General features: G+C 38.7%; 3 protein-coding genes across 3 annotated transcripts; all 3 read left to right on the top strand.

Moving 5' to 3' along the window:
* The first annotated feature begins 237 nt into the window (after positions 1-237).
* Positions 238-3970, top strand: LOC113751814 (putative phospholipid:diacylglycerol acyltransferase 2). The gene is made up of 6 exons (XM_027295970.1): positions 238-701; positions 807-1029; positions 1609-1892; positions 2259-2607; positions 3074-3327; positions 3477-3970. Exons 1-6 carry the CDS (start codon positions 238-240, stop codon positions 3955-3957), a joined length of 2055 nt encoding a protein of 684 aa, XP_027151771.1. The 3' UTR covers positions 3958-3970.
* Positions 3971-4917: 947 nt separating this feature from the next.
* On the top strand, positions 4918-5404 carry LOC113780988. Its single transcript, XM_027326803.1, has one exon. The coding sequence runs from the start codon at positions 5108-5110 to the stop codon at positions 5306-5308; it is 201 nt and encodes a 66-aa protein (XP_027182604.1). The 5' UTR covers positions 4918-5107; the 3' UTR covers positions 5309-5404.
* A 7311-nt stretch (positions 5405-12715) lies between these two features.
* Positions 12716-14054, top strand: LOC113773068. Its single transcript, XM_027317600.1, has 3 exons — positions 12716-13408; positions 13529-13614; positions 13775-14054. Exons 1-3 carry the CDS (start codon positions 12716-12718, stop codon positions 14052-14054), a joined length of 1059 nt encoding a protein of 352 aa, XP_027173401.1.
* The last annotated feature ends 1526 nt before the right edge of the window (positions 14055-15580 follow it).

Genomic DNA, 15580 nt, shown 5'->3' with positions numbered 1-15580 from the left:
AGCTCTCATTGTACCTTGTGCGATGTTCTTGATCTCTTCAAAATTTTCCATCAATTTCACTCAAATTGATGCTCTCATTCTCCAATTCTTGTCCCAAGAAAAATGACATGATATTTTTCTACAAAGGTATCCTGGCAAGTTTTCGAAGACAATAAAATGTCCTCTAGATCAATCAATTTTCGACTGTCAGTAAGCGTAAACTGAGTGTAAATTTTTTGTTATTCCAATTTTGGTACAATGGCTTCAATTCTTCGGTTCAGGAAGCTGTGCATTTTAGTGCCTGTCAAGTGTTCTCCAGTGAGCTACGAATCACATGATGCTCCTGAGGCAGAAAAGAAAGAGGACAGTCCAATTTCCGCAGTTGAACAAGTTTCTGAGAAGCCACAAGTGAAAAAGAATAAGAGGCAGCCAAAGCAATGGAGATGTATAGATAAATGTTGTTGGATAATTGGATACATTTGCACTACTTGGTGGCTGATCCTGTTTTCATTCAATTGCTTAACTGCTAATTTGCCTGGGCTAAAAGTGCCTGAACCTCCTGGTGCTAGACTCAGACGAGAAGGCTTGACAGCTCTCCACCCTGTTGTTTTGGTGCCTGGGATTGTTACAGGAGGCCTTGAACTCTGGGAAGGGAAGCCTTGCTCTGAAGGCCTGTTTAGGAAGCGGCTTTGGGGCGGTAACTTTGCTGAAATATTCAAGAGGTTTGAGTTGCATTTCGGAATTTCTGTTTGTTTTAGTTTTAGAGGTTTTTGAAAGTTACATTGAGGTAATGACACTCAGTTCTGGGAATTTGTTGTGAAATTTAGGCCTTTATGTTTGTTGGAGCATCTCTCTTTGGACAATGAAACAGGGCTTGATCCTCCTGGAATTCGAGTTCGTGCTGTTGCAGGACTGGTTGCAGCTGACTATTTTGCTCCTGGTTATTTTGTTTGGGCTAACCTAATCGAGAATTTGGCAAAAATTGGCTATGAGGGTAAGAATATGTATATGGCTGCTTATGATTGGAGGCTATCCTTTCAGAATACTGAGGTACTGTTTTCCTCAATTAGTCATTCTCAATGATATTTTGGACAGATATTTCTAGACTAAAGTTGCTCCCTGTTTTGGTCTCTAGCAGTCCGATAGTATGTTCATCAATCATTATACGAATTTAAGCATTTGTATATGGAGTACTGTCATAAATCATTGAAGGGGCGATGCTGGTGCAGAACTAATGCCTTTTAATGCTGCACCCGAAAATAAATATTAGTAACACTCGGAAAATAGTTAGACGGGAAGCCTTATTTTATTATTGCCCATATGCCTTCGTGTCCCATACTAGACGAATTAAGTAGCAATAAATAGAGCTATGATGCAAATTCTGTAGCCCTGTCTGCATGGACATGTTTTTTTTTTTTACTGTTGTCAAAGTGGCTTTCTAATATATACTATCATTTAGAACTGTTCATTATGCGGCTTTTGAGTTAGCAGCCAACGACCCTCCTAGGTTGATTTTCTGCAAATACGTTTTAAAGCTGTTACAGTAAGAGGTCCATGATTTCTGATAAAGTGTGAAGAGCTGAATGTAATTGAGCTTTCTCTGATTAGTTTATGATTGCCTCTAAGCAGATCAGGGACCAAACTCTTAGTATATTAAAGAGCCAAATTGAGCTTATGTATTTAACAAATGGCCGAAAAAAGGTGGTAGTGGTGCCTCATTCCATGGGGGTCATATATTTTCTGCATTTCCTTAAATGGGTCGAAGCCCCTCCCCCTATGGGAGGAGGTGGTGGCCCTGATTGGTGCAACAAGCATGTCAAAGCCATAATGAATATTGGTCCAGCATTTCTTGGTGTTCCCAAGGCTGTTGGCAGCTTATTGTCTGCGGAGAGCAAAGATGTTGCATTTCTCAGGTTGGTCTTCTTGCACTCATCCAAGGCTGTTTGGGAGCAATTTTAGGCATTTTAATTTTCAGTAATGTGAATTTTTAGAAAGAAAACAAGACAAGGATCTACAGTGAAGTTAGATTAAAAAGGAAATGAATCTACTGATGCGAAGCTATTAATTCTATACTACAAAGAAAAATAAAAAACTGGCACTTGCTAAGCGAAAGGAAAGAGCCTTGGTTGCTACTGATATATGGTACTACTACACAAGTAATGATTACAACTTTTCTGAGGAGCAAAAACTAAAAAGAGAATCAGATTAATGAAAGGCATGTTTTCGTTAACCGTCATTTTCAGTCATTGTGGTAGGTAATTCTTAACCTGATTTTGCAGAGCAATGGCGCCTGGTCTTTTTAGTTCTAAGACTCTTGGCCTTCAGACTCTGGAACATGCTATGAGGGTTGGTCGAACATGGGATTCAGTCATTTCTTTGTTACCTAAAGGGGGAGAGACTATCTGGGGTAACCTAGATTGGTCACCTGAAGAAGGACATGTATGTGATTCGTTGAAGAAAAGGCAGCTGCAAGCCTCTGCAAGTGACGATAAGGGCAACAACAGTGACTCCAGAAGGGCTTTCCATGTAAAAGAGCTGACAAAGTATGGCAGGATTGTATCTTTTGGAAAGAACGCATCAGAATTGCCTTCTTCACAATTCTCTCCTCTTGTTTTCAAGGTAGTGTCCGTGGACCATGTTCTTCTCTGCACCACTTCAAAATTATCTTGACTCCTGTATTCAGACATCATAAAACGAGTCACAAAGTTTTGCAATACAGGTGGCATATGATGTATCCGTGAGTAAAGTTTTTAATTACTGGTACTTGATTGAGATGCATGCCTCAAGCATGCTTGTGCACGTCTTACTACCTGAGAATTTCTTTTCTTGAATTGTCTTGGGAGGCCGAATTGGATTGACAAATCTGATTCTAATCTTGGGACTTGTCTCCCTATCCACTGATTCAATATTTGCTGATAAATTCTGCAATGGCACTGATGTTGCTTTTATACGTGGACTGACTCAATGAACTAATTTTTCAACTTTCGACCAAGCACAACCTTTGAAAGCAAGTTTTGTCATTGTCTTCTATCTTACTTTGTTCTTTTATGGAACATGCAACTAATACTTTATGATACAACTGAAATATAATCAGGGAAGTTCCACCAACTCTGCCAGTGTGTCTTGTGGAAAGGTATGGACAGAATATAATGAGATGAGCCATGACAGCATCAGAAGAGTCGCTGAAAACAAAGCCTACACAGCAGAAACTGTAATGGATCTTCTCCGCCTCGTGGCTCCAAAACTGATGCAGCGTGCCGAGGCTCAATTCTCTCATGGAATTGCTGAGGACTTGGATGACCCCAAGTATAACCATTACAAGTACTGGTCAAATCCTCTAGAAACCAAGTAAGTTTGAATGCGACTCGGAGTCTTTACCTGTGCGTTGAAATCAAAACTTGTACTAATTACCATCGTTGGAGGTAATTAAAGCTCATTTCCACTGGTGTTCGGTGAAATTTGTTGACAGGCTATATGGTGAAATTCTTAATTTTCAGGTTACCTAATGCTCCAGATATGGAGATTTACTGTCTATACGGTGCTGGACTACCCACTGAAAGGTCCTATGTGTACAAGCTCACTCCTTCAGACAGGTGCAAGAGTATTCCCTTTCAAATCGATGGCTCAGCAGATGGAAGTAACAGCTGCTTGAAGGGTGGAGTGTACTTCGGGGATGGTGACGAGTCTGTACCAGTTATAAGTGGGGGATTCATGTGTGCTAAAGGCTGGCGAGGGAGAACAAGGTTCAATCCATCTGGGATTGCTACTTACATAAGAGAGTACCACCACAAGGCACCAACAAGTCTGCTGGAGGGCAGGGGACTAGAAAGCGGTTCACATGTCGCTATAATGGGCAATGTGGCCTTCATTGAGGATGTTCTGCGGGTCGCAGCAGGGGCTTCTGGTGCAGGGTTGGGAGGTGACAAAGTTTACTCTGATATAATGAGAATGTCTGAGCGAATAGATATCAGACTTTAACTTGCTCTATTCAAGAGACTGAGGTTTACTGCTCTGCATGTACCAAGAACAAGATTTTGATAGCAACCCCAGCTGAAAAATGTTGTAAACAACTGGTCAATTTAGATAAAAGGTAATGATAATTGAATTTGGTAATTGGAACTCCAATCTCCTCACCAGACCCAAAAACAGCAATCTAAAAAAGAAAAAAGAAAAAAAGAATAAAGGACTGCCCATTTGGGCTTCTATCATCACCATAATTCTTCCACTTATCATGTTTGAATATTGACTCGTGTATTCATTTCTTTCAATGGGCTAGTGATGATGATTAATGACTATGGACCCTTATGAGAAAGGGGAAAAGCAAAAATCCACTATGCTGAGAACAATCTCTTACAGCTAGCCTTTTCTCTTACCATAATCAGACCAAATTATGTCCTGTATAAATGGCCTTGTTTCTTACCATAATCAGATTAAATTATGTCCTAACTTTTACATTTGACATTAATCCACCATTTTCAAGTTGTAGATTTATTTGATATGTTCTATGGTCTGATAATTTATATTGAAAAACGTTATCTGCACTTATTTTTATTATTACACTATATAATAAACAAATGCTGAGTGTGAAAATAACAAAAAAATGGATTGCAAATAATTTTACATTGTTTAGATTGCAATTTTTTTGGAGTTTTTATAGAAAATATACTGTAATAATTTGATATATGTGAGGTAAAAAAGTAATTGAGAAACGTGTACACGAAAAACGTAGAAATTTTTTGGTGAAAAGTGAAAACTGGCTTTCCAAACAAGGCAATAATATTTTCCTTTATTTTCTTCTTCGTACAAAATATAAATTACTCCTATTTCTTCACCGCTAAGGATTTGGAATTTGGAATGTTCCAAACTTATCCAGCAGTTTCTTTCCTTCAGCATCCTTTGAATTCTCGACCCCACCACCCTATTCTAGATTCCATTCCCATCACCTCCACCGTGTCCCCGGCCCACCTCCGCCCGCATCTTCCTTCTCTATAAAATACTTAAAACTAACTTCTTCCCCTATAGGCTATAGCATTCCTCCAAAACCAGCAAATTTCCGGTCAACTATCGAACGCAGTCTTGAAGAAATTGATCTTTCAATTCGGAACAGGAGAGCTAGATCAGAGAAGAGATGTGCTTGGTATTCGTCTGTGATGAAGATGAAAGAGTTCTGGCAAGGCAAATAGCACCAGGCGCGTGCCCATACTGCGGTGGGATGGTTCAAGCCCTGGATGTGGAGAAAGAATGGCGATTCTGCTTTGTCCCTCTTTACTTCAAGGCCAAACGCAAGTATTTCTGCACCATCTGCGCCAGGCGCCTCACCATCCAATAATCTCTCTCTTAAGCAGAGATGATTGTAATTAATTAGATGATGACTCATCTAATTGTATATAATTAATAACAAATACACTTTCTGATTTGCTTTTTACTTTGCTTCAGATATGATGATGATGATGCAAGAATAGTTTTGTGTGTGTGTATATATATATATATATATGTAAATATTTGTTGATTGTTAATCCTGAGGTTAAATGATCCGCAATTTTGTGTTTATGCATGGAGAATTAATTGATGGTGCTCTGCGTTTGTTTCTTGCTCTTCTTTTTATCTGAAATTTAAGCTCATATTAGGCTCCCATGAATAGTTCAAATTTACCTAGTTACCGTCTGAAATTGTGATTTATCTTTCATTCTCGTAAAATCTGGGCAGGGCGAGGTGATCGGGACCATGATTAGCATCACTGATAAATATAAATGCACGCTCGAAAATATTTATAGTGAATGAAGTTTGTACAAGTCTTCTATTATTAACGCAAACTTTATTTTTTTAAAATTGATTTGACAATGTGATCGTTACGTTGGAAAATATGAAAGGACATAAAGTGATAACAAAATCTTTACAGTAAATTCCCTCCTCTTCTTTTATATATAATAAATAAATTAGTAGGAATGACACACCCTATATGTGTGTAAATCTTAAAGGAAAATTTTTTAAAACATATAATTAAACTTTTTAGTAGTTGTTGGAGGTTATGTTTTAGGAATATGGATAGACGATTTTTGCTTTTTGTTTTTTTTTGATAAAAAGTTGTTGGTAATTATTGTCTCGTTAGAAGTTTCTTTAGGCTTGGGGTGAGGAGGGTATATATATGTCTTTGTGTGTGTTTATTGTACTCAATAGTTACGTGGGGATGAGAAGTTTAATAGATGCAATGCGGATAGATAATAGTAAATATTAAAAGAGTATATTTGATAAAACAAATAATGACACTTTTTTTAAGAATTAATATTCTATACACTAATAGTGTATACACTTTCATCATTATATACATGATATATAGAAACTCAATTTTTACATATATATCGTATATTCAACCGTGATAGTGTATACACCGTTAATATATATAAGATTTATTTTTTTTAATACCAAACTTTGGCTCAGGCTTTACATGTAGAAAGATATAGAAGAAAATAATGAGTAAAAATTGCTTTAGTTAATTTTTCGACATTTATCATTGGAGCATTGTGCAGATGATTATCACGGGGCTTGTACGTTTGAGGCTATGAGGACTAAGGTTGTTCTTTGTCTATCCACTTCTCAATGGCATGGCCAATTGGTAAGTACTGTTAGAGAAAGAGGGCACTATGGATTAAAATAATAATAATAAAAGCAAAACATTCCAGGTCAAGGGGTCTTTTCAGTTTATATTACATCACAAAAGAAAGTAAAAAAATAAAAATTCAGACATCACAATTATGCTTTGGATTGACTCTCAAATGGTTTTGATTAGTAATCAGGAGGAGGTGGCCATCGCTAGTCGGACTATTGATTTAATTTCTTTTGAAGCAAATGGCTCCAATTTTCTTCAATTTTCACAAGATTATTACAATAAAAAGGCAAACGTTTTCTTTATAATTAGAACCAAAATTCGTTGATGTTTCAACTAATTTATAGGAATAAAGCAATTTGCGTGCTACTGCAATAAAAATGGAATTATAATGTACTCACACACTACTACAGGAAGCTTAGGAATTAGGGGTTCTGAGTTCTAATCCCCATGTCTCCTCCTTATATTTCAAATTCGCCCTCTTCTAATGTTATTTTTTCTTCTAAATATTACATTAGGAAGCAAAGTTTCTAATAGGATATGAATTGTAAAGCTATTGAGAATATGAGGAGTACATTGCAAATTTATTTTTTGTAACTAGCATAAGCCATTTTTTTTTGTAATACTCAATATGGTTGAAAATTCTACTTTGTTTTGATTAATTATGGCAACTTGGGCATGGCTAGTCCAACGATTGATTTCATTTCGCCTGAAGCAAAACATACCTCCAATATTCTTCAATTTCATAAGAAGCTTACAATCAACAACACACTTAAGCTTCCTTCTTAATTAAAAAGTCCGAGAACCAAAATGCAGTAATGCCTCCGGTCATTTCATGGAAGAAAGAGATTTGCATATTATCCCTAGAATGGAGTTGTGATGCATGGATCTTTTACAACAGTTCGCAAATTTTCTAGGGTTATGAATCATAAAATTAGCAGAATATTACTATTTTGGATTTGAATTTGATAAAAAAATATACTATAGCGATGTGATGTATGCAAGAAAAAGGTGCTTCGAAAATGTGTCAAGAAAATATTCTAAAAAACTTTTCCACAAACTTTTCCGAAAATGGATCCGTTTTTAAACTTCGCAGAATTAGCCTTATCTAGGTTTAATTGGCTCCTAGTAAAACAAAAACTTGGCTTTAGCATGCTTAAAATGACTGAGAGGTAAACTCTCAGAAGATCCACAGGTAGGGCTGCAAACGAGTCGAATCGAGTCGAGTTTTGGCCTAATCGAATCGAGTCTTAACTTATTTTTATTGAACTCGAACTCGAACTCGAGCTCGACGAGCTGACAATTTAAAGCTCGGGCTCGAGCTTGACTCGATTTGAGCCAAGCTCGAAAAAATAAAAAATAATTATTTTATTTTTTAAAAAATAAATAAAATAATTTTTTTCTTAATAAATAATAAAATATTAAGGATATATATGTAATTTTACTATTAAAATAAAAAATTAAAAAAAAATATATATATATACTCGAACTCGCGACCGGCTCGATTCGTTTGCAGCCCTATTCACAGGGACTTCTATAACTGTCCTGATTATTCCATTTCAGTGAATTAAATTGAATTTTTAAATGAACAGAGCCTCTTTTTATTGCTTTTCATTTAGAACCACGCAACAAATGGCTGGAATTTCCAGCTATACTCCTAAAGTAACTTCTAGGACCAAAGTCGCATACTTTTTTTAGTTTTTACAATATTACTTTTCTTGACATTTAAGAATTTTATTCAGTAGACAAAATTTATGATAAATTATCTAAAATATAAACCCTTATTACTTATTTCATAATTAAAATAAACATATAATATAAATAATATACTAGTAATCGAGCTACTTGATGAGCACTCGAATAGTACAAAGGGAGGCTTGAACTCGATTTGGTATATGCATCGTGCTACTCGAATTTGATCAAATCGAATTCGAGTCGAATATTTGACCGATCCACTCACGAGCTACTTGCGAGCGACTCGACTTGCCAGCAGCCAAACTTTAAGTATTATTTTTTTTTACATCAATTATTGTAGAATAACTCCTCTTCTTTAGAGTTGTTTGCACAAAATTTTTAATAACTTCAACAAGAAATGATTCAAGTGCTAGTATTGGTATCAAAAAGAAAATATTTTTGGAATTGTAAATGTTCTAGAACTTTTATACGCTGTTATGGCCTAGAACTGAATAACAACATTATTGGGGAAAAGAGAAAAATACCTTGACTGAGATAGACAAAAAGTTACATTTGTCGAAGACCCTATTGTGCTAAAAGATATAATATACCTCAGTCCTCAGGTGCATTTGCAATTTTGGCCACTGACCAATTTTGATAGTTCGTATGATCAAGTATCTTTCAGCTGACTAATTTTAGATATATGCTGGACTACATTTGAAAACTCGCAAATCAGTGGCTTTCAACTGACTAACTTTAGATACATGCCAGACTACATTTGAAAACTCACAAATTAGTGGCCTAAGTTGTGACGATACTGTAATAAGACAATGGCCTTAGGGGAATTCGAAGTTCGAACAGCCACTGCTAGCCCCGATTAAACATCTTCTCCTGCCTTGGTACAGGCGGTCTCAGTTGGAGTACATCTCTCTTATTATTTTCTTTATCTCTCTTATTGTTTTGTTATCCCTTATAACTGCTATACGATTAGGATAGAATTAGATTTTATATTCCTATATATAAAGATAGAACTAGTTAGTTGTATGATAAGGATAGAATTAGCATAGTATTCTAGTACGTTAGCGTATATTACTTTTATTTTCTTTATCTCTCATATTATTTTCTTATCCCTTGTAACTGCTATACGATTAGGATAGAATTAGTTTTTATATTCCTACATATAAAGATAGAAGTAGTTAGTTGTATGATAATGATAGAATTAGCATATTATTCTAGAAGTTTACAATTTGTCTTTGTATATATTCTCCGTTGTACATGACACTTGGGTATCGGAAAAATAAAATTGCCACTTTTTGACATGGTATTAGAGCAATGATCTTTCTTGCTGTTTTCTCCATATCTTAACTTTTTATTATTTCCTCACGTTTTAATATTTTATTATTCATTCTTGTTGAGTTCTTGAAACAATGGCAGAGCAAACTAAATCATAGAATCCAAGAAGTTCCTTGACTAGTGATTTGTTTTGTGATCCAAGTTCAAATGATGTAACAAATTCTTTGATTTCCACTACTTCAATTAGCAATTTGACAGCCGCACAATATGAGTAGCTCCTGTCATTTTTGAACTGTGATATACGTTCAAAAGAGAGTGATATAAGTTCTTTTTTCAATTAGTTTTGGCATAACATTTGTGCATAATTCTGGGCAATTAGAAACCATATTGTCACCAAATTTGAGATGGAATAACCAACTCCAGGTTGAAATAGCTAGTGCATGGTTGGTGGAAAAGGGATAATTTCAGAAACTTCCCCCGATGTTTTTGATAATTTTCTTATACCTCATCCCATGAGCTTTGTAAAATTACACTTACCTTCCTTGACAGAGTTGTGGGCCCAGTCACTTACAACACATGGGGAGAAGTCACACATAAAATTTGTTTTGGCCATTGAGCACATATGACGCCTAGGGCATAAGGGGTTTGATGACTTGAAGTCATCCTCACCATTCTCCAGCTTATAACCTGCAGTCTGTTTAGGGTTCCAAACTCAATGATGGTAACTAAACACAAGAGTTGCGCTCATTACGGGACTTAACCCAACACCTTAAACCACATGCTCCATCTCTTGTGTGGGCCTTAGGACTGCATAGGAGTTAAGGCACTCGCCAACAGCTCACGTCAAAGTTAGACTCAAACTCGGTGTTGATTGAATTCGAGTTAAGTTCGAACTCAAAAATACTCAACTCATTAACTCGCGAGTCGACTTGATTATATATATATATATAGATATTATTTTAATAGTAAAATTACATATATATCCCTAGTATTTTATTATTTGTTAAGAAAAATTACTACTTCATTTATTTTTTAAAAATAAAATAATTATTTTATTATTTTTTAAGCTCGAGCTCGACTCGGCTCAAATTTGAAATCGAGCTCGAGTTCGAGCTTTACTTTTAGAGCTCCTTGAGATTGAGTTTAGTAAAATTAAGTTGAAACTCAAGCTGATTAGGTAAAAACTTGATTCGACTCGTTTATAACCCTAGCGGACTCGTGGATCCTTCAAGTTTTATTCTTGCGAATGTATTCCCCAGGCAGGCTATTTCTTTGCAATGTATGCCGCACGCTATTTGATTTACACCTTTATTTGAATCGAGGAGAAATATATAACATGATATGGCGCAAATAAGCATGCAAGGGTAATATAGTAACTGCATCACGTATAGAGCAGATTAGTTAGTTCGTTAGATTTGGCGGCATCAATCTATAACCGACTTTGTTAGTTAGTTAGAATTGGCGGTATCAAATTGTAACAAGCTCTGTGAATGCCACAAGTATAAATGGGCCAGGGATGAGAAGAGTTTGGTTGGTTATTATCAATTTTTCTCATTCTTTCTGAATCCACTACGAAAACTACTTCATTGTACTTTTCTCTGATTCAATAAAGATATTCATCCATCCATCACCGCCGAGGAGTGTTCTTCATTCCCTCATTTCTCCTGGTGAGGATTGTGATCTTTTCTGCCTTCTGTATCAGTGGTATCAGAGCTAGGTTATCCTAGCGCAACGCGGAGAGAACGAAGTCATGGCGGAAGGCACTAGAGGTCAGGAAAGCCGGAAGTTCGAGGAGACTGTCAGGAGCTTGCTGAAGGAGCAGAAGGAGCAGTTCGAGAAAGAGATCGGAGCTCTCAAAAGCTTGGTTCTGGAAGTTTGTAATCAACGGAGCCAAGGTCAACACGGATCGCCGCAGGCGTCTGAAACGGATCAAAGGAATAGCTATGGAGGAAGCTATCAGGTTCCTACCAGATTCTCGCGCATAGAATTCCCCAAATTCAACGGGGAAGGGTTCAAGAGCTGGCTGTACAAATGCGATCAGTTCTTTGAAATAGATGAGACTCCATCCGAGGCGAAGGTCAGAATTGCAGCCATGCACTTAGAAGGTAAAGCTCTCCAATGGCATCAGGTCTTTATGAAAGCCAGAATTTCTAGAGATCCACCAGCATGGGATGAGTACGTGAAAGCATTGGGATCGAGGTTTGGGGAGATCCCATGGGAGATCTGAAAGACTTAAGACAGACGAGGTCAGTGCGGGAATACCAAGACGTGTTCGAGGAATTGCTAAACAGAGTGGACATCCCCGAATCCTACGCAGTCAGCTGCTTCATAAGAGGATTGAAGGAGGAAATTCAGCTGGCTGTAAGGATGTTCACACCTCGAGACCTACAACACGCCGTTGGATTAGCAAAAATAGAGGAAGCAAAAACATAGAATTCGATAAGGCAAGGTAGATACAACGGACCATCGAAGTTCTCTGGTCCTTACTCCAAGGGTGGCAATGGCAGCTTCAGCTATCAAGGAAATACCAGTACCAGCGATCTTCCCCTGCTACCTAGGCTTGGAGGAAGGAATGAAGAGCAGAAAAAGCCATCTCGATTCTTAAGTACGTCGGAGATAGACGAGAGGAGAGCCAAGAGGTTGTGTTATTGGTGTAATGAGAAGTATGACCCCAGCCATCAGTGTAAGAGAAGGCAGCTATATCGAATCGAGTATGTTGAAGAGTTGGAAGAATCATCAGAGGAGACAGATCATGAGGAAGAAGAAGAGGGACCAATGATGGAGAGTGACCTGGCACAAATATCAGCAAATGCAATGAGTAGTCTGAAGGTCCCCAATTTTAGCACTATGCGAGTGCATGGCAGTGTTGGTAAGAAGACCTTTAGTATTCTTATTGATTGCGGAAGTTCTCACAATTTTTTGCATCCAGAAGTGGTGAAAAAGCTTGGGCTTAAGACAACGCAGATTGATCTTGTGAAGGTAGTGGTAGCGGATGGCAACTCTCTTACGACCACACACCTGTGCCCCCAATTCAGGTGGAAGATGCATGGGCGAGATTCTGAAGGGGATATGTTGGTCCTACCGGTGGGGGGCTGTGAAGTAGTTCTGGGGATGCAGTGGCTTTCCACGTTAGGGGATGTCAAGTGAAATTTTGCGGAGCTAAATATGGAGTTCACACACAGAGGCAACAAAGTGGCATTAAGAGGCTTCAAACAGCAAGGAACTCAGTTGATTCCCAAGAGGCAGATGCAAAAGCTTTTGAGCAAACCCGAACAGATTGACTCGGCTCAGCTCTGCTTCATCTCTGCTAAACAAATGGACGCACAGGAGGTTAGTCCGAGCTGCTTAAGGGCGGAAGCGGATGCGGAGGTAACTCACTATCAATCTCAGCTTGAACTGATTTTGCTTAACTACAACGAAGTGTTTGAAGAGCTCGTAGAATTACCCCCTGCGAGAACGCATGACCATAGAATATACCTCAAGGAAGGAGCGCCACCTATCAATGTTAGATCATACCGGTACCCAGCATTCCAGAAAGGAGAAATTGAGAAATTGGTGATAGAGATGTTGAGCAGTGGAATTATCAGACCTAGTAACAGTCCTTTCTCTTCTCTAGTTGTCTTAGTCAAGAAAAAGGATGGCACATGTAGAATGTGTATAGACTATAGGGAGTTGAACAAGGCTACTATTAAGGACAAATTTCCCATACCCCTCATCGAAGAGTTGTTAGACGAGTTATTTGGAGTTGTTATCTTTACTAAACTTGATCTACGAGCAGGGTACCACCAAATCCGAATGCATTCGGATGACGTTCCTAAGACCGCGTTTCGGACCCATGATGGACATTACGAGTTCATGGTAATGCCATTTGGGTTGACTAACGCCCCATCTATATTTCAGAGTCTCATGAATGACGTTTTTAGGCCTTTTTTTTAGGAAGTTCTTGTTAGTGTTCTTTGACGACATTCTAATCTACAGCAAGTCCTGGGGGGAACACTTGGAACATTTGACAATGGTGTTCGACACTCTGGTCCATCATCAGCTCAAAGTGAAGAGGAGCAAATGTTCATTTGCTACTAACCAGATCGAATATTTGGGGCACCTAATTTCAGATAAAGGAGTTAGTGCGGATCCTCAGAAGATTGCTTGCATTTAACAATGGCTTACACTCGTGAATATTAAGGGGTTGAGAGGTTTTCTGGGGTTAACTGGTCACTACCGCAGGTTTATTAAGGACTATGGCAGGTTGGCGCGTCCCTTGACTGATTTACTAAAGAAAAATGCTTTTCAATGGCATGCTGGAGTAACCGTATCTTTCAATCTGCTCAAGTCTGCTATGTTTTTTCCACCTGTACTGGCTCTCCCGAATTTTTCAAGAGAATTCATAGTAGAAACGGATGCATCTAACAATGGTATTGGTGCGGTCCTTTTGCAACAGGGCAGACCCATTGCATTTTTTAGCAAGGCACTAGCAGCTCAATATCAAAGGGATGTCAGTTTATGAGAAAGAAATGCTTGCTGTGGTAAATGCAGTGCAGAAGTGACGGCCGTATCTGCTGGGGGGACATTTCATTATCAAGACGGATCATCAGAGTCTTAAATACTTGATGGATCAGAAAATCTCTACTCCTAGCCAACAGAAATGGGTGGCTAAACTCATGGGGTACGATTACGAAGTACAGTACAAGAATGGTGTTGGGAATATTACAGTAGATGCTTTGTCACTGCAACCGCATCCAGCCGCAACTCTCCAAGCTCTTATAGGGGTCAGCACTGATTTTCTAGCTAAGGCTCAGCAATCGTGGGAAAATGATCCTAAGGTTCAGGAGCTTCTTAAGCAACTTTCTTCCGGAGACACATCTAAACTCAGGCATTACAGTTGGGACCATCAGCAGCTGCGCAGAAAGGGAAAGTTGGTCATGGGAGGTGATACGGCACTCAGGAGGGAACTGATAGAACTTTGGCACTCCAACTCCTTTGGGGGGCACTCTGGTATTTTGGTTACCTATCATAAACTTAAGAGCGCATTCTATTGGACGCACATGTATAAGGACGTATACGATTTTATCATAGCTTGTGATACGTACCAGCAATATAAATCTGATCTATCAACCTACCCTGGGCTACTGCAACCTTTACCAGTACCTGAGCATATCTGGGCTGATGTCTCAATGGATTTCATCGAGGGTCTTTCTAGCTCCCATGGGAAACATGTTATTCTGGTTGTTGTTGATCGGCTGAGCAAATACGCTCATTTCAGTGGATTAGCGCACCCATACACTGCTTTGGATGTTGCCCAGTCCTTCTTGGACCACGTCTTCAAGTTACATGGGTTGCCAAAAATCATAGTCAGTGACAGGGATCCCATTTTTTTAAGCCAATTTTGGAAAGAGTTGTTCAAGTTGCTGAAGGTTCAGTTACACTTTTCTAGCTCCTATCACCCTCAGACGGATGGGCAGACTGAGGTGGTGAACAGATGCTTAGAAAATTACCTACGCTGCATGACGAGTGATTGCCCCAAGGCTTGGTACTCATGGTTACCACTGGCTGAGTATTGGTACAACACCAACTTTCATTCAGCCATAAAGACCACCCCATTCCAAATTGTCTATGGCCAGGCACCCCCTGTGCACACTCCTTATTTACCTGGATCAGTTTCGGTGGAGGCAGTTGATAGGAGTTTGGCTGCTAGGGAAAGGGCGTTACACATCCTTAAACATCATCTCAAGCAGGCTCAACACCGGATGAAGCACCTAGTTGACAAGCGCAGGACGGATAGGGAATTTCAGGTGGGGGATTTCGTGTATGTGAAGCTGCAACCGTACCAACAACACTCTCTCCGCTCGTCCAGCTGTCAAAAATTGTCCCCCAGGTATTTCGGTCCTTTCCCTGTTGTGGAACGTATAGGGAAGGTGGCGTATAGGCTACAGCTTCCCGCTCATGCCAAGATTCATGCTACGTTTCATGTATCGCTGCTTAAGAAGAAGGTGGGACAGCAGCCGGTCGCACCACACTTGCCAACCACCACCA

The sequence above is a fragment of the Coffea eugenioides genome, chromosome 1 (genome assembly GCF_003713205.1).
Source record: "Coffea eugenioides isolate CCC68of chromosome 1, Ceug_1.0, whole genome shotgun sequence".
NCBI classification, from domain to species: domain Eukaryota; kingdom Viridiplantae; phylum Streptophyta; class Magnoliopsida; order Gentianales; family Rubiaceae; genus Coffea; species Coffea eugenioides.
The sequence above is the reverse complement of the archived record's forward strand: the minus strand, read 5'-3'. Positions and strand labels throughout refer to the sequence as shown.